Raw genomic sequence first — 19935 nt, 5'->3', positions numbered from 1 at the left:
GGATATTACACAAAGGCATGGTCAGGAAGAAGTCATGGAGCCGACTTAGACTCTGCCTACCATAGATGCCAAAAAGTCAAGTAGAAGAATTGAGGTCACTAGAGTCTGCAACTGCAGAAGCAGGAAACTCAGTTGGTCTACTGAGTATATAGGAAGTTATCTGGGGGAATATCTGAAATAAGTTCTGAATGGCATGAGGATAAACAAGGGGAAACACACAAGGCACCAGCTTAACACAGACAGGTATAAAGAACAAAGGGGGAAATTGGACAGAAGACTGTAGCAACAGCAGATGTGAATAGAGAAAAAAAAAAGCCAAGCAATTTGGAAAGTGTCTTTACCTGGATGTGGGAAAGGGTTTTTCCATAACACAGACTTGGTAATACCAATAGACTCCCCATACCTTTTTAAAAATATTATTGACAGCTTCCCCCCTCCATTTTACTTTTAGCTATAACGATTGCACATTTATCATGCAAATGTAACTGATAAGCAGGGGCATTTTTTTTCCAAGTGATATAAACAATCTGGTTGAAAAAATCAGGAGAAAAACTATCCTGCAAACTAAAGTAGATAGGGTAATTAGAAGATATACACTACAGTGAATTTGAATCTCAAAGAAAATCCCAGCTAATGAAGCAGTTATATTTTCACATGCATCAACAGAAGGTAAAAGCAAGAGAAAATTTAGTTAATAAAAGATTAAATGAGAAGAAAAAAAAACAGATTTTCAACGCAAAACCCTTCTGGAACTGTTGCCCTCTTGCCGCTACTATAATTTTGGATAGGTTAGCTTGTATTGAACTCTGGCTGTCTATAACCGTGACACAGGTCCAGGTTCTGTTGCTCCCTCAGCCCCATGATGCATCAAACTGAGACATGGAGCAAACAGGAACCCTAGCTCTGGTCATGAGTAAGTTGACCTGTTCATTCTGAACAATTCTGTGAATTTAAGATTATGGTGACCATCTGGACTTGCAGCAGCTAGCTGCTCTGAGCTGGTGTTGAATTCTTAAGACTCCAGGCTCTGCTTGCTGTCCAGACCTATATAATAACAGCACTAAATATTATAATGGCTATATTTATTAAGCATTTATGAAGCTACATTAATTAAGCATATGTTGTGTTCATGTATATTTCATTTAGTGGTGCTTGCTTAATGTAAAAGGGATTTAAAAAATAAGTGGATATTTTTTCATCTTTAAATTGTGTTCAATTAGAATTCTTTCCTGATCCATAGCTAGACTGGAGACTTCATGCCCTCTGGGCTAACAAGTCAACAGACTCCTACCTTAGAACAGGAGAGGAGAGGAAGGATAAAACTACCACAGGAGAGGTAGGATAAAACCAACTTCTGAGAAATTTTAAAAATAAAAAGTCTGAATGAAAAAAGGAAAATAAGGAAATTGTTCCATATATGTATGCTGAATTCTTGTTTCTGAGTTTTGTCTTTGAGAGGATGTAACATAATAGGTGGCATTGGGAGAACAAAGGAAAGAGAGAAGAAGGTTCCAAGTCCTATGTAGATTCTGAGCATGACCACATTCTGTTAAACTTGATAGTTTTCCATAGTATAAATAGCAAGATCTTGAGAATAAATTTTCTGGGTTCCTGCAAATTTTCTTTAATTATGAATGAAACTCAGAAGTTCCTATGATTTCCAGAAGGGGACTTCAGAGTGCAGCTGGGCTGAAAGCCACAATGGCTGGCATTGACCCTCTCTAGAGAAGAGGAGACTCTGTAGCAAAGATAAGATGGATGAATGGTAGGCCTGGCAGAGACTGAGGGACCCCTTTACCTGTCAGAGTCAAGCCAGACAAAAGGAACAATAGGCCCTGTCAGAAGGATTTTGGCATAAGTAATAGCATAAACAGATCACAAGTACACTGGGGAAATGTCCATGCTCCACTATCCCCTCATCTCCATTGCCCATAGGTCCCACATACTAACTATTCATTAGGAGTTTGAACAAAACCTAAGTCAAATTTTCTCCACTCTCCTCAAATGTCTGGTCTTTGCTCTCTCTGGTCACCCTCCAAGGAAAACCTTGTTTCTTTTTCCAGAGAAAACAAGAGCCATCAGACAGTAAAATGCAAATTGGATCATCTCTCTCCACTTACAATACCTGTCAATAATTTCTCATTGATTTTAGGATAGAGACTAAAATCCTGCAGCTCACAAAGCCTCTGTGATCAGGCTTTAACTCCCTGTGTGGTTTCAACTCCTGCCATTTCTCTCCTTTCTGCTTGACCTGTAGTTTAATGTTACTTCTACCACAGAGATTTTCAAAAATATGCTATTCCTTCTTTGAGGAACAATCTTTCCTTCCTATCTTAATCTAGTTAATATTTGTTTCTTAATCTTTGTTTCTCAGAGCTCCATTCTTTTCAGGAGATGAGATCAAGCACCTTCTTGGATACTCTCAGAACATTCTGTTTTTTTCTTATAATGGCACACACTGAGTGAGTATATTTATTTGACATTGCTTAACCAATAGTCATAAAATAATCTCACTTGAATAAGTTCCAATGTGATCACATCTCTAACCTAAAATATTTTTATATTTTTCAAAGAAACGAAAACCAGTCGATGTTTCTTATCCTCAGCCAGTATCTAGTAAACTATACCTTGTTTCTCTGTCATGTGTAATGTGTACTAAGGTACTGGGGGAAAAAAATCATGTAGCACCAGAGGAAAAACAGAAAAAAAGTATGAGGCATTTCATGACTTCTTAAGAACTGATAAGAATATATCTGGCTATATTGGAATTTGACATAAAAATGTTTTCCTTTTGGGAAGCTAAAATTCTGATACATTTAAGTACTGAATTGAAGAATCACTAATATAGCTTATCATTTAATGTACATTTATAAGGGAAAATGTCTCAAAGATGTAATTATATTATTCTCACTAACCCTTAACTTTTCTCATATAAGATCACCATGAATCTTAGCTTGGAGTTTAAAGACAATCTTAGTAGCTGTCATTGGCCTCCCTCAGCTGCCCAAATCCAGTGGCTGCTATAATAATGTCTTGGCCTTAGGAGATCTGTTTCAAATCCATATGAACTAATTAAAAGGAAGCCCTATATTTGCCTTTCTGATAATCCTTGATGAGGCTGAGAGGTCAATGCTACCCTCTCCATTCTAATTTTATTTCCCCTCTAGTGTTTCTTCTCCTTTGCAGAAAAGCATCCTCTTCTGCTGAGCACTTAAAGGCTTTTATTTTTTTTCCACTTGGAAAAAGGCACTTTTCCACTTTATTTTTTTTTATTTTTTATTTTTTTTAGTTTTCGGTGGACATAACATCTTTGTTTGTATGTGGTGCTGAGGATCGAACCCTGGTCGCACGCATGCCAGGCAAGCACGCTACCGCTTGAGCCACATCCCCAGCCCTCCACTTTATTTTTTAAAAATATTTCCTCTCCCATCAGTTTTCTCCAGCAGGAGGTGGATGGATTGAAAATACTAACAAAAATGAAAATAATTAGTTAACTAGGGTGGTTGGCTTGCTTAGCAGGTATGATCAGAAGGTGCTAAGTCACAAAATTTTTCAGAGATTTTGAAATCTTTCCATAAAGAGGGAACATTTATTACAATTTATTATTCTCATCTTCTTTTTCCCAGGAATTCATAGTACGCCTTTCCAGGAGATTTTCACTGAGGAACTCAGAACTCCTAAGTTACTCTTTATAGACTAAGCTTCTGTTTCTTAATCTTTTCAAACTTATACCTTCTACTTTTGATGAACTTAAAATTATCATGTGGTCTCCTTCCACCCTGTAAAAATCATTCTCAACTATCTACTCAACATTAGTACTTTATGTCCAATAGTGTTTCAAACTGAAATATACAAAACTGACTTCCCCATCTTAATTAATATCAACTCCATCCTTCCAGTGATTCAAAAGGGTCCCAAATTCTTGAATCACATATTGGTACCTTTTATTTTCTCACATCTTACATCCAAACCTAAAAAAAAAAGGAGGCTCTACCTTTAAAATAGATCTAGATTTCCAGTACTTCTTACCACCTCTATTTAAACAATTAATAACTATTACCTGAGGATAAAAAGAATGCATTGGCAACTAAAATCTCTTATCAGATGGGCTTGCTAGTCATTCAAAAGGATCACATGAATTCAAATATCTAATAGACATCTGGAACTTAAAATGAACTCCTAGTATTTTTTTCCTATTTGCTAATCTGCTCTTCCCATACTTTCTTGTATGTCATATGTTAAGAAGTCAATTCTTATAGTTATTCAGGACAAAAATCTTGAATGGATCCTTAATTCTCTTTTTTTCACATGTATCACATCTACTCCTCCATAAACTCTTATTGTACCGACCTTAAAAATATTTCCAACATCCCTATTTCTCTCCGCCTCCACAGCTTCATCTTTGAGCTTGGCTGCCCTCCTCATTGTCTTACTGCTAAGTTGTTGTTGCCTCCTGACTGGCCTTTCTGCTTCTACCCTATTCCTCTTCCCAGTCCATTCTCTACAAAACAGCCAGAGGAATCCTCATAAAATAGAAATAGATCATGTGATTCTTCTTCTGGAAGACCTGAATTGGACCCTCATTTCATTCCAAGTGGAAGCCAAAGTCCTTCAATGGCCTATTGGGTCTTACTTACATTATCTATCCCCACATTCTTACCTACAAATATTCCTCATTTCAAAGAATAGCATGCAGATCTGGCTCATCTACTTAAGCTGGGAACTTTAGAACCTTCTTTCAACTCTTCTCCTCACCTGAGTACACTCAGTCAAACACCTCTACCTATCAATTTATCCTTTCCTAGCATCTCTCGAAACCAAGTACATCTTTCCATTGCTGGTGACATTATTTCTTCATTTCAATCTACTTACTAATAATTAATACAAATCTTTGTAGTTAAATGCAAGCCTTTTTATATCATTCCCCAGCCTATAATACCAAAGCTTTTCCTCTTTAACAACCTTTTTTTTTTCGATGACAGATATCTTGAAGCTTTAATCACAATTTTGGATCCTTTTTAAAATGACCTGTTATAATAAATTCATTGGTTCACTTAGTGTTTTGTAGAATCCAATTCACTTTTTAAGGTTTATTAATCTTTGTTCTATTAAATGCCATTTTTTAGATTAATTTTTTTTCTGCAAAAAACTATCACTTATAAAATGAACTGCAGGTGTATCAGTTAATATAATTATATGTTTAAGTCAAGAAAAGTTCAGTCCCCAAAAATAAGAAGTGTAGGCTTACAGAGAGCTCTTTTATCTTAAAATTATTATATATTTGAAATAATAATAGTAAAGAAAAGTAAAAGTAAAACATTAAACAATAAGGATAATATTAAAGAATATTAGCTTTGATTGTTTACAAAGTGCATTCACATAGTGAATTTATTTGTGACTACAAACACCCAAAGAAATGGATATTATTTCCCCTTTTCAGAAGAGCAAACTGAAGATCAGAAAAGTTAAGGTATTTGATGTAAAATACTGAGGAAATCAGTATTAGAATAGACTCAAATTCATTCTCTTTCTCTATGTACCATGTGCAATGTCTTCCGTGAAGGTTCTTAAGTACAAAGCATAACCAATTATCTCTCTGCAAGATAATAAAATGCTACTTTTTCAAGAAGATAAATGTGTAGCTTAAAAATTTTACTTTTACAATTTAAAGTTTTACTTTTTTAACATATAAAACAAATAAGCCCGGTCCTTCCACATTATTACTAAATATTGGTCTATTCTAAAATTTTTTATGAAATGTGAAAATGACATACAACATTAGAGAACCATAGTAATATGCTATTGGAAACTATTTCAACTGCTAAAAGGTTAGATTTTGGTTCTGTTTAAAACAGTCAGACCTGATGACAATTTTCCACACATTGTGCATGGTGCCACTGAAGTCCCAGTAGCAGTAAAATGTGTGTTTACACCTTCTCTCTGGTGATCAATGTCAGCGTACAGAAAGGCATCAGGCCTTTGACACTAGACCGCTAACTTTTCTTACTTTAAGTTAAAAAAAGAAGAAAAAATAAATAATATTTCTATCTACCTGAAAGAATTGCTGAAAAAAATTAAAAACTTAACCATTCAAAAAACATAGTGTTCCAACTGAAGTAAAGCCAAGAAAGATTTCCTAAAGGCAAGTATCAAAATACTTTTCATCCCTCCCACTTTAGAATTTTAAATCTGGAACTAGGCATTCAAATAAGTAATGAATGAATAATAATTATATAACTCAGGACCCTTTCCAGGGTCCATATACCATTTTTCTTTACAAATCACATCCCACTTCTCCTCTATTATAAAACTGCATTTGGCACATAGCAGATAAATAATAAACTCCTTGAATGAATAGGCTTGATGTAAACTAGAAAGAATTATGGTAATATCATAATTGCTGCTACTACTACTAATAGTTATTACTATTTTTTGAGCATTAACTATGTCAGATACTATGCTAATCACTTTACATGCATATCACATTCCAGTGTTAGTCTAATTAATTCATTGTTAATGTAATTCTATAGATAAGAAAACTGGAATATAAAAAGGTCAAGTTTCATAGATGGGCAAGAGGTTCAGTCTCATTATTAGTAATCAGAGAGGTAGTCTGACTTCAATGCCTATGATGTGCCAGAGACCCATATATTCAAGCTTGCATTCTAGAAAGACTACAGAAGACAATATATAAGTAAAAAGGTAATTGATATTATTTTATATAACAAATAAGGCTATTGAAGAAATAAGACAGGAAGATTTCATAAAAGTGACAGAAAAATGGTTGAGAACATGAGCTCTTACACCAGGTTTAACACTCAGCTTGGCCTTTATTGTATTTCTTTATCTGCAGATAATAATCCCTAATTCATATAACAGTCATGAGAATTCAATGAGTTGATATAAATAAAGTACCTAAAATACTGCCTGACACTGAAGTACTTACTATTATTGTTATTCTTTTTGCTTCTTTGATATTACAATTATCATCATACTGGTAGCTTCTACTTGAGATAGGGTAGTCTGGAAAGGCCTCTATATGGACATACATTCAAGCCAAAACATAAATTACACTCAGACACATGAAAATTTAAAGATAGAGACTGCAGATAGAAGGAACCAAAGTGCAAAAGCCCAGAGCCAGTTGTTCAGCAATGAAGGCCAGTATGGGCCTTGATTTTGCCAAAGGCAAAGTTAAAGGAACTAGTTGGGATCCAGATTAAATTGGGCTTTATGGCCATGGTAAGAAGATGGATTTTATTCTAATTGAGTGGGAAGCCTTTGGCACATTTTAAGCATGGTAATCATGCATTTGATTTACATTTTATAAATATGATTCCGGCTGCCATGAAATATTGGATGATAATTTCCATGTAATATCAATTTTACCATTTCCACTAGTCATTACTTTTAAAATCTTGGCTTTTTTCCTCGGGTTAAACAATTCTTTGGTTAAATTTTTTGAATATTTGCATTAGTGCTTTAAAAAGTAGAGTCAGATCAAAGGACTTAAATACAAACAAATTTTGAACAAATATTACACAGAAAGCAAATACTGACCAGACTTTATGATACTAAATCCATATTAATCACATCTACTGGATTTAAAAATCATATCTTTTTGAAGGAAAGTAACTGAATAGTGTACCTACTGTAAATTAAACAGAAAGGGAAGAACTTCTTTGGCTCCCATTTCTCATATTCTGTCCCTTGACCTTACCATTTAGTTATTAGTTCCTTTGTCCCCAAAGCAAGGAAATATTGCAAATCTGATTGGATTTACCCAGGTATGTTTTATTAGTGGATGTTGTTACTTTCCATAATCTTCCCCTTACCCCCATGCCCCTCCTCTCCAAGTATATCTTGGTTTATGCAGGTAGAAAATCCACCCTTGTCCACGTTGTCCAACTCAGTCTTGCCAGATATCCTTATTAAAGGTTCTAGCCTCATAGCAGCTATCAACAAAGTCATATGTTAATTATTTGAAACTCCTGTGTGTAGAGGGGTAAATAGCAGTGGAAGAAGAACATTTGTAGGTCTTTAGCTACCATGTAATGTACCAACATTAAAGTTATCATCTTTAATGTTTAATACTTGAAAGGCCATTAACATATTAAAAATAATATTATACCCACACTCTGACAAAAATCATAAAGCCCTACATTGCCACACGTGTATGTGAGCCAAAAGCACAATACAATTTGTAGGAAAACTTCTCTTAATTCCTATAATTCATAAAGCATTTAATCTTAAAAGTTCAAAAAATATAGCTGCAAAAAGTGAATTACTTCACCTGTATGGTCAGTTTCCTCATTCTTGACTTCTGTAGTTCCCACAGAAGAGGTGGGTGGGCTAACAGGAGGGCTGGTAGTAAAGCCTGTACACCCTGTTGATGTGCTGATTTCAAAATATTCTTGGTTGTGGTTCATTCGATGAAAATCCAGAGAAGACACAATAGATGTTCGTTGTTTAGGCTAAAATAAGCATGACAAAAATATTAACATGATTACATTCATTGTTAGCTCAACCTTCTCAACAATTTAATCTAAGTGATAATTTTTTTCATTTAAATTATTTGAGTTCTCTGCCTAAAGTATGATTATACTTTACAAAGATACTAAACAATCACTTTATGAATTATATAATGAAAAGTTTGTTTAATGAAAAATATGGTACAGTTGATATAATAATTTAGAGTTTAATTGATTTTCCAAGAAGATGGTAAAAAATATACTACACAGCATTTCTTTTAATGATCAATTTTGAAAGTCACAACTTTAAGTCACTTTTCATTCAACTAATATTTATTAAACATCTGGCATTTGTTAGACCCTGAGGACATAGAATCTAATAATAAAAGGACCCTTACAACATTGAAGTATAATTAAGGCACTTTCCTTTTTTCATTCTTACATAGTCCAAGGAATTGTTGGAATTAGATATCGTCCCCAAGAACCATATGCTGGAATTTAATCACCAGAATTAAGTAAAGTTATATGGGACATTTTCTAGGATCTAAAAATCTGCTTGGTATTTGTAGTGAACTTTGATTTTCTTTTTAAAGAATTTTAATTAATCCCCAAATAGCAAGAAAAGTCAATTTAAACATAAAAGTTAAAATCATGGAGCAATAGCAGATACAATCTATACTCTTTGTTAGTAATGGATTATTCCCTATAGCAGTAGTTTTTTTCCAACAGTTTCAATTACATTCACTTTTTTCCAGGCCTGTCTGAGCTTTTAACATTGTTCTTTGGAAAAATTGCAGTCTTTTTGGCTCTCAGATGTACATCCATTTCCCAAGAATCAATCCAAGTTTTACTTTTATTTTCTTCATGTGTATTACTGAAATACTGAATGTTTCTTATAATTATGAGACTAAATGTATGCTTCATAAAATAAAGGTTATTGTACTTCATTTTACTTAAAGCAAAATAAACTTTTATAAAAATAATTTTTTAGTTGTCAATGGACCTTTATTTTATTTATTTATATGTGGTGCTGAGAATTGAAGCCAGTGCCTCACACATGCTAGGCAAGTGTGCTACCACCAAGCCACAACCCCAGCCCCCCCCCCCCCCCAAATAAACTTTTGATTCACTAATGTTTTCTTTACCCTTAAATATTTATTTATTTAATCACTGCATTCTATAGATTATTTCCTAAAAGATACTCATACACTGTCTCTTACAGTTCACCCTACAAGATACTCATTTACTCTATATTCTACAGTTTTCCAAGTAGATATCATTTATTCTGTAATGTAAAATAATTATATAGAAAATATCTGCATATTACAGCTTTTAGTATAAGATTTAAAATGATCAAAAATGCTTCATTCTTTTATCATTGCAACATATTTATGAAGGATGTTACAAGGCATAAATATTTTTATACAAGAGAGTGCAACTCATTTATTATTATGACACATCAACTCAGTAATAGAATTCAAATTAGTACCCACACAAGACAGTTACTTTTGAAGTATATAAGATCAGAGTTTAATGTCAGGTTTCGTTTCTCATGAAATGTCTTTCTTGAGGCTACTGAATCTCAAATTCCCATTCAATGTTCTTCGCACTATGCTGTAAAACAGCAATTAAAGAGGCACAAGCTATGATACTAGTTCTAATAGAAATATAGGCATGTCCATTATTCTAGGTTTTATTTTCTTGTATTTTATTGTGTTTTTGTATCATTTTATATATAGACAATGGACTACTTTTCTATAATGTTTCACCCATAAGTTTTACAAAAGTCAAGCCAACTGATATATACAATCTCCTTCCTTCTAAATGTTTCCTAAATACATGATTTTGAACGACAAATACTCATAGTTATAATTGCATTAAAAACAATTAATTATGTGATCATGAAGACAAACAACTTGTTTTTTTTTGTTGTGTTAACTCTTTCTATTAATATTTTCTGAATGTATATTAAATTGCAGATTCCCATGCATGGTAAACACTGCAATTGGAATAAAAACCAAAGATTTCTCCTGTTCTCTCAGTTTATAAGCTTGAGATGGGAGGAAAAATGGTGCATGAGGGAAGAGGCAAGCAATTATGTTTCAGTAGAGTGTACAGTGTATGTAGTCATTGATAAGAACTACAATATGTGAAAGCGTAGAATATAAGGAAACCAAAAGGTGGGCCTCTGCTTTCGGGAGGGAATCAGAAAAGGCTTCTATGGAGAAGTTACTCAATTCATAGCTGAGTTGGATCTTCAAAACTGGTAAGCAGATGAAAAAGGATGGGAAGAAGGAAAGTACAAACCAAAAAAAAGCAAATAGTTCAGTATGGCTATAGTGAAAAGCATGCAAAAGTAGTGGTGAGTTCAAGATATGAAATATTGGAAGTTGCAGAGGTCAAATCATAAAGGGTTCTAAATGCCATGTTAAGGGGTTTTTCCTTTAGCCTAAATATTTTAAAGAACCACTGAATGATTTCCAAGCAAGCATATTTCATAATCGGATTAGTATATTATAAACTCACTTTAGAGAATGGATTGATCTGGGTTGGACCCGAGGAAGTGAAACTATTTAAGAAGATGTTATAGAATCCAAGACAAGATATTATAAAGTCCTTTAGAAAAGCAGTAGAATTAGGGTGAAGATAGCAGATGTTTTTAGGAGATGGTTAATGACGTTAATTCTAGGACTTGGCATCTGATTAGGTGTGAAGGTTGATTCTAAGTAAGAGCTCTAGGGTGGCAGATCTCTCGATGTACACACCACTATGCTACATGAGATGTATGTTTGTATGCTATAGAGACCCAGTTTAGATTGCTCAGTACATGTTAATGCAAGTCCACATATGTCCCTGTCTTTGAGCAGAATGCTATATCTTGTTCTGCAAATGATCTTGTTCTGACCATTTCAAAGGAACGATCTGGAAAAAGGAAGAAAAGAAGGCTAAAAGAAAGTCCAAAGCCAGACCACTGAGCAGTGATCATTTGACTTCATTCTTCTTTGCATCTTTAGAACTGTCTATTGGTTTTCATTAGCCAGTGTAAGGAATATTAGGAGAAAGTAATGCCCAAAGCTCGCTGAGTATCTTAGGTGATGAAAAATTAGAATCCTGTACATGAGTCATGCTCTAAGGTAAGGGTTCACACACTATGGCTTGTGGTCCAAATCTGGAATTCCTCCTATTTCTGAATATAAAATTTATTTGATCATAACTCTGCCCATTTTCCATTAATTTACTTTTTGTCTATGGCTGCTCTCACACTACATTGGCAGAATTAAGAAGTTGTGACAGAGAGGCCAAATTATTCATAATACTTAAAATACTTACTGTCTGGCTCTTTAGAACAAACATTTGGTAACTCTTATTCTAAGGAATCACTTTACATATCATTTTAGTGCTCAAAACAACTATCACTGTAGTCTCCCTTTTATTTCACAGCCTTATTTGCATTTTGGTTGGGCCACATGATCAATTGTGAACAATTAACCGTTTAGTACAAAAGAGATTTTTTATTCCTCTACAACTATCCATATGATGTAGCTGTAAGTTGAAGGAAGGACATGTAACCCATTGGGCTTTATGAGAAATTAAAGTAAAACCCCTTATGTTAGGCCATTGAGATTCTGTGTTTGTCTGTTGTGGCAGCTAGCATGAATTACCCAAACTAGTGTAGAATGCAATGACTGAGAGAGGCCAAATGCTTCACTCAAGATTACATAAGTAGTTAAATCAGAAGGAAGGTTCATGTATTCAAATCGAGAGAAAAGCAGATGGTGCGTCAAAACACAAAGGACAGAGGCAGAAGTTAAGAGTCATCTCTGGAGGACTAAAATAACAGTAGTGGGAAAAAAGATTAAAGAGATGGTAAGGATATTAGAACTGCAGATGAAAGAGGATGGGCCTAAAACATTTACTTCATTTTGATTTTTATACATTCTAATTTTTTAACTACTCAAATGGAATTCTGCAGAGCCATTAAGTATATGAAAGCATTTTCACAAAGTCACTGAAATTATAAATGGAATTTGCTGTTTGAATGTGTAAAAGGAATTGTGTTTATTGTAACTCCTCCTCTCTAAAACTAGTCCAGCACTTATGTCTCCTTTTTTCCGTAGGACTTGCAACCATACATATTAACAGGAGTCAGAAAACTACAATTCCTGGTCCAAATCTAGCAACCGACTATTTTTGTAAAGCCTATGAACTGAAAAAGGCTTTCACATTTTAAATAGATGGGGAAAAGTCCATGGAAGAATTATATTATTGACATATGAAAACTGTCAATTTATGGACAATTTTTCTGTCCATAAATGAGTTTTTTATTGAGCCATAGCCATGCCCATACATTTATGCATTGTCCATGGCTGTTTTCCTGCTACAACATCAGAGGTGAGTAGTTGCCACAAGGACCATAAAAATGACAAAGCCTAAACTATTATACCTTCAAATTCTTTTAAAGTAAAAATCTGTGACCCCTACATTAGAGTGACTAGAGAATGTACTTGAGGAGCTGAAATTAAGCAGATATAGGAATGATGGTGAAGGATTCGGGTCCAGCTATGTAGAATTTTTGGAATTCAGTGCAATATGAAAAGGTGGGGTTCCTTCCTCCAAAGGCAGGGGAAGAACAAACAAACACATGCATGATCTCTCCCTAGAGCTGTCATGGCATTATTGTTTGACACTTAATAAATTGCTCCCTCAGGCATGAGGACACTAACAACATGAGGACAGACCCTTGTGGGTACACAGGGGCTCTTCCCTGCAACTCCAGTGTACCCATCCTTGGCCCTCCTCACATCCAGGGTCTCATTGCTAGGTGAGCACATGCTGAGTGTGCAGGGGGCACCAGGGTTGGGGCAGCAGGTGACCAAGAAACCTGCTCACTTAGGTAGGAAGATGGCAGGAAGTAGGACAGTAGATAAGCAACTACAGGCACATGTTCCAATTTGTCACAGATGTTACTTAAAAATACAAATTCAAACACAATGCTACTAAGAATTTTTGACAAAATGCCCCATCCCAACTCACAGTTTCCTTATCATAAACATCTTGCTTTAGTGTGGTATACTTGTTCAAATTGGTGAACTAATATTAATATTACATTACATTACATTATCATTGACTAAAGTCCACAGCACATGTGAGAACTCAGCAAACTGTATGTTTAATTTAGTATAAGCCTTGAACTCACCCCAAAAATATTCTGTTGATTAAAAACAAACAAAAATAATAAAATAAAAACAAAAAAATCTGAGGAAAATGACACAACAATAGAAAGAAGATTTAAAAATATATGACAGTAACACAAATAAGGCAAAAGGATTGTCAGCAAATGGTAAACTCTTTAAATAAAAATTAAATAATAATTTAAAAAATTATTTTAGGCCAAAGAGCACTACACCCAAGCAGAGGGTACTTCTGAGTACAGGAGCCACTGAAACTGTACTGGTTCCATACTCATAAAACCAGACCCATCTTAGTTAGATATTATTTTTAAAACCTTATATTCTATGGAAAATCCTTAATAAAATATTGGTATATTGGTAAACTATGCTCAAAAGCACATTAAGAATATACTACTACATTACCAAGTAGGTTTCAACCCAGGGATGCAAGGTTGGTTCAATATACGCAGATCAATAAATGCAATTCAACACAAAAACAGAATTAAGAACAAGGCTCATATGATCATCTCAATGATGTAGAAAAAGCCTTCAATAAAATCCAGCACCCATCATGTTCAAAACACAGAAAAAACAAGGGATAGAAGAAATTTACCTCAACATTGTAAAGAAAATATGGCTATATATGACAAACCCAAGACCAAATCACACCCAAAAGGGAAAAAATGAAAGCATTTCCTCTAAAATCAGGAAAAAGACAAGGATGTCCACTCTCTTATTCAACATAGTTCCTGAAATTCTAGTCAAAGCAATCAGGCAAGAAAAGGAAAAACAGAGTTCAAATGATCTCTACTCACTGATGATGTGATCCTATATCTAGAAAAACAAACCAAAACAAACAAGCAAACAAATAACAACAAAAACTTCACCAGAAGATTTCTAGAGCTCAGAAATGAATTCACCAAATAGGATACAAGATAAGCATACATAAATTAATTACTTTTCTATGCTGCAATAATGAATCTGCTGAGAAATCAGGAAAACTACCCCTTTCAAGATAGTCTCAACAACAACAAAGAAAAAAACTAGAAAATAAACCTAAACAAGGAAGTAAAAAACTTTCACAATGAAAATTATAGAATACTGAATAAAAAAAATTGAAGAAGACCTTTGAAGATGGAAAGACCTCATATATTCTTAAACAGGCATAATTAATATAGTCTAAATGGTCATACTATCAAAAGCATTATACAGATTCAATGCAATCTTCACCAAAAAACCAATGACATTCTTCACAGAACTAGAAAAAAAAAGAGTCCTAAAATTCATTTGGAAGAATAAATGATCCACAACAGCCAAAGCAATCCTGAGCAAGAAGACTGATGCTGGAAGCATCATAATCCTTGATATTAAATTATATTACAGACTTACAGAAACACAAACAGCAGGGTACCAGCACCAAAACAGACATGCAAACCAATGGAATAGAAGACACAAAGACAAATCCACATAGATACAGTCATCTCATACTTGACAAAGGAGCCAAAAACCAACCATGGAGAAAAGATAGCAAAACTGTATATCCATATGGAGAAGAATGAAACTCGATTCCTAGCTCTCAACCTAAACAAAAGTCAACTCAAAATGGATCAAAGTCCTAGGAATTAGATCAGAAACTCTGCAACTGCTAGAGAAAATGTAGGCTGAACACTTCAACACATTGTAACAGGAATAAACTTCCTTAACACTCTTAAAGCATGACAAATAAAACCAAGAATTGATAAGTGAGATGGCATAAAATTAGAAAGCTTCACACAGTAAAAGAAACAATGAAGAACATGAAGAGAGAGCCTATAGAATAGAAGATCTTTGCCACCAGCTCCTCAGAAAGGGAATTAATATTCAGAATATATAAAGAACTCAAAAAACTTAACACTAAAAAACCCCCAAAATAAACAATCCAACCAATAAATGGCAAAGAACTAAGCAGACGTTTCTCATAAGAAGAAATATAAATGGCCAACAAATACATTAAAAAATTCAATATCCCTGGCAATCAGGAAAACACAAATCTAAACTACATTGAGATTTCATTTTACTCCAATTATAATGGCAATCATCAAGAATACAAATAATAATAAATGCTAAGGAGGGTGGGGGGAAAAGTCAGTAAGGAGATTCCTCAAAAGACTAGAAATTGAACCACCATATCCCATAATGCTATCCCACTCCTTGATATTTACCAGAAGAGCTAAAATCTGCATACTATAGTGATACAGGCATATCAATGTTTATAGCAGCACAATTCACAATATCGAAGTTATGAAACCAGCCCAGGTCCCTCTCAAGAAATTAATGGATTAAGAAAATATGGTATGTATACACAATGAAGTTTTATTCAGCCTCAAAGAAGAATAAAATTATGCCATTTGCTTGTAAATAGATGAAGCTGCTAAGAACATTATGCTAAGTGAAATAAGCCAGACTCAGAAACTCAAGGGTCAAATGTTTTATATGTGAAAGCCAGAGCAAAGTAAGGGGAAAATGAGGTATATTTATAAATATAACACAATAAATTCCACTTAATATATAACTATAAAGCACCAATTTAAAATAAATAAATACAAGGAAAACCAGCAAAGTAGAAGAAGAGGAGTTGGGTGAGGGAGGGGGAAGGAAAGAGGTAGCAATGGGACTGAAATGGAGCAAATTAAAATCTATGTAGGTATGATTATGTTAAAATGAACCCCATTATTGCATATATTACAAAAATAAAAAGAGAAAGACAGAAAAAATTTAAAACTGATATCTTCTGCTTTTATCTCTGTTTCACTTCATTTTCATGTGCAGATATTCAGCTGTAAATTTATATATGTTCATTTTTATTAAAAGAACAGAGTATAAAAGTGCTAATATATCTCTCACATTTAACATATATAAGCATGAGTACAAAATTTTTAAAATAGAGAATCACAACATGTGTTTATTCTTATGTTAGTTTCTTCATACAAAGTAAGAGGAAATGAGGTATATTTATATTTCATTATATTCAAATGCAGTTATTCAAACCTGCATTTGAGAGACTACTTATAAACATGAGAAGCTATTAGTTTTATTTTTATTCTAGTTTTTATCAGTGGAAATATGAAGTAGCTCTGGACTAAATGTAGATATTAAAGAACTGGAGAGTGTTCTAAGGAGTTTCTCCTCATAAAAGTTTCTCCCACCATTGAAATAAGTCAAGATCATCTTGCAAAATTATTTTCAAATTGGGTACTTCAAATATTTATTTGCCACAATTTCAGAGATGCTCATATCAAAATCAAATGCCCAAAACTAAAAATAAGTAATAAAAGCTTGATTTCCTATGTTTAGGTTCTATTAAGAATAATTTTTTAAAAAATTTGGTTCATTTTGAGAATAGCAAGAAGAAATTATGCAATGGGTTATAGAAAATATATTCTAAGCAGCCAAAATAGAAAGCACGTATCATTGTGTGGGTGAAACAAAATTTTGCAAATAAATGTGAACTTTTAATTTTTTTAAATAACAGCTTAATTTTTAATTAAAATGTGCATTTGAAAAAACTGTAAGTTCAGAGCTGCAGTTATGAGAAATAATATATAGAGATCTCATGTCCTTTTTCTAGTTTCCCCAGTGGTAACATCTCATACTATAAGACAACATCATGACTGGAATCAAGAAATAACAAATTTCATCACCACTAGGATTCCTCCTGGTGGCCTTTTATAGTTACACTCACATCCATCCTGCCCCTACCTCCTCCTTAACTCCAGGAAACCACTAATCTAGTCTATAGTTCTTTAGTTTTGTCATGTCAAAAATGTTATGAGAATTGTACAGTATGTAATCTTTTTCAGAGAGACTTTTCTCACTCATAATTTTCTGGAGATTCATCCAAAGCCTGTGTGTATAAATTGCTTGCTTTCTTATACTTCTGGGTAGTATCAATGGTTTGGATGTTTAACCATTCACACATTGTATGATATCCAGGTTGCTTCCAATTTCCAGCTATTATAAATAAAGCTGCTATAAATATATGTGTACAAGGTTTTGGTTAAACATATTTTCACTTAGCTGGGATAAATTTCCAGGGGTTCAAATGCTGGGTATTAGGATAATTAAATGTTTAATGTTTTAAGAAACTTTCAAACTGTTTTCCAGAGTTGCTTTACCATTTTATTTTTCTGTCAGCAACGTATGAACTTTTCTATAGTTTTGCAAGCATGTAAAGTTATCACTATTTTTTAATACAGCCATTCTGATAGATATGTAGAGATATATCATTGTGGTTTTAATTCGAATTTCCAAATGATTAATGATATTTGACATTTTTTTCATGTACTTTTTCCAGTAAATTAATTCTCTATTCTAATTAGAAAGGCTCAAACCTTTTACCTGTTGCATTACCAATTTTGAAACAATCAAAAATATAAACTTCCTATAATCAAATTTAGCATTGAAACTATAGAGACACTTACAAGCTCATCATTTCATTTACAGTATTATAAATCAAAACATAAATCAAAGTTACATTTTAGACACTTAGAAACCCTAGAAAAGTTTTACTTGGAGAAAAACAAACTAATAGATAAAGTGTTTTTTAATCTTTTATTGATTTTATTTTTTTTATAAATACATAACAGCAGTGGAATGCATTACAATTCTTATTACACATATAGAGCACAATTTTTCATATAGTATACATACGTGTATGTATATGTGTATGTTCATGCCAATTTACGCCTTTATACATGTACTTTGTTTTTTTTGCATTACCATTCTTAATACACATATATACCACAATTTTTAATATCTCTGTTTGTAAACAAAGTAAGTATTGTTTTTTTTTTACTTACTCTTTCATTTAAAGAAGTGCAGTAGGCACTCCAATTGATTGAACTCTGTGGAGGATAAACTGAAATGAAAAGGCAATTTCAGACACTCAGACCTGGCGATTTAAAGTTTAATAGTCTGCTTCTGTTTGGTACTTTCCTCACGCCTTCCCCTCAATGAAAGAAAAGTGCTGATACCTTGTAAAAGCTTTTTTCTTTTTTTCAAGTGCTTTTTATCTGCATAAAAAGCCCCTGCAATGAAATGTCCCTTCAAGTCTTTTGTATATTTTATAACTGTTAGTTTTTATACTGTTGAGTTTTCAGGGTTCTTAATATATGTTGCAGGTTCTAGCCTTTTTCAGATATGTGGTTTACAAATATTTTCTCCAGTCTGTAGCTTCTTTACATTTTCTTAACAGTGTTTTACACAGAGCGAGAATTTTAATTTTGATGAAGCACAGTGTATCAGTTTTTCTTTTTATAAGCCATGACTTTGGTGTCAAGTACAATAACTCTTTGCCTAGCTCGAGGTCTCAAAGTTCTAAATTATCTATTTTTTTCTAAAATTTTTAATACTTTTAAATTTACACTTAAGAAATTTATCCATTTTGAGTTAAATTTTGTGTAAGGTAAAGACTTAGGTCAAATGTCAATAATTTTCCCTGTGTATCAATTGATCTAGCCCCAGGCTACCTTTCCTCCATTGAATTGCTTTTACAACTTTGTCAAATATCAACTGAACATATTTGTATCTATTTTTTAATGAGTCCATTTCATTGATCTATGTATCTATCCTCTTAATAGTAAACTACACAATCTTCAAGTCCTTTAGCTATGAAATCAAACTTGAAATTGGGTAGACTTCTTCCTAAAAATTTATTCTATTTCAAAATTGTCTGATCCTAGTTTCTTTATATATTTATATAAATACTAGTATGATCTTTGCTATATCTATAAAAATTTTTCTGGGATTTTGATAGGAATTACATTAAAACTGAATATTAATTTGGGTGCAATTTACATCTTTACTATGTTTGGTTTTCTTTTTTTTTTTTTTTTGTACATTATAGAGCAGCAGGTAGGTTTTTTTTATTGGTTGTTCAAAACATTACAAAGCTCATGACATATCATCTTTCATACATTTGATTCAAGTGAGTTATGAACTCCCATTTTTACCCCAAATACAAATTGCAGAATCACATCAGTAACACATTCACAATTTTTACATAATGCCATATTAGTGACTGTTGTATTCTGCTGCCTTTCCTATCCCCTACTATCCCCCCTCCCCTCCCCTCTCATCTTCCCTCTCTACCTCATCTGCTGTTGTTTAATTCTCTCCCTTGTTTCCCCCCCTCCTTTCCCCTCACAACTTCTTATATGTAATTTTGTGTAACATTGAGGGTCTCCTACCATTTCCATATGCTTCCCCTTCTCTCTCCCTTTCTCTCCCCCCACTCGTCTCTATTTAATGTTAAT

At 33.4% G+C, this 19935-nt stretch overlaps 1 protein-coding gene across 13 annotated transcripts in view; it reads right to left on the bottom strand.

The window, feature by feature from the left end:
- Positions 1–19935, bottom strand: part of Anks1b (ankyrin repeat and sterile alpha motif domain containing 1B) — a 1073630-nt gene that overhangs the window by 589982 nt on the left and 463713 nt on the right. For all 13 annotated transcript variants that reach the window (XM_048803345.1, XM_048803363.1, XM_015482887.2 and 10 more), the window contains exon 12: positions 8294–8474. In XM_048803345.1, coding sequence (XP_048659302.1) covers positions 8294–8474 — 181 coding nt within the window. The remainder of the gene's footprint in view (positions 1–8293; positions 8475–19935) is intronic.

The sequence above is a fragment of the Marmota marmota genome, unplaced genomic scaffold, assembly GCF_001458135.2.
Source record: "Marmota marmota marmota unplaced genomic scaffold, marMar, whole genome shotgun sequence".
Lineage (NCBI taxonomy): Eukaryota > Metazoa > Chordata > Mammalia > Rodentia > Sciuridae > Marmota > Marmota marmota.
Note: the sequence above shows the minus strand (reverse complement) of the source record. Positions and strands in the feature narration are given on the sequence as shown.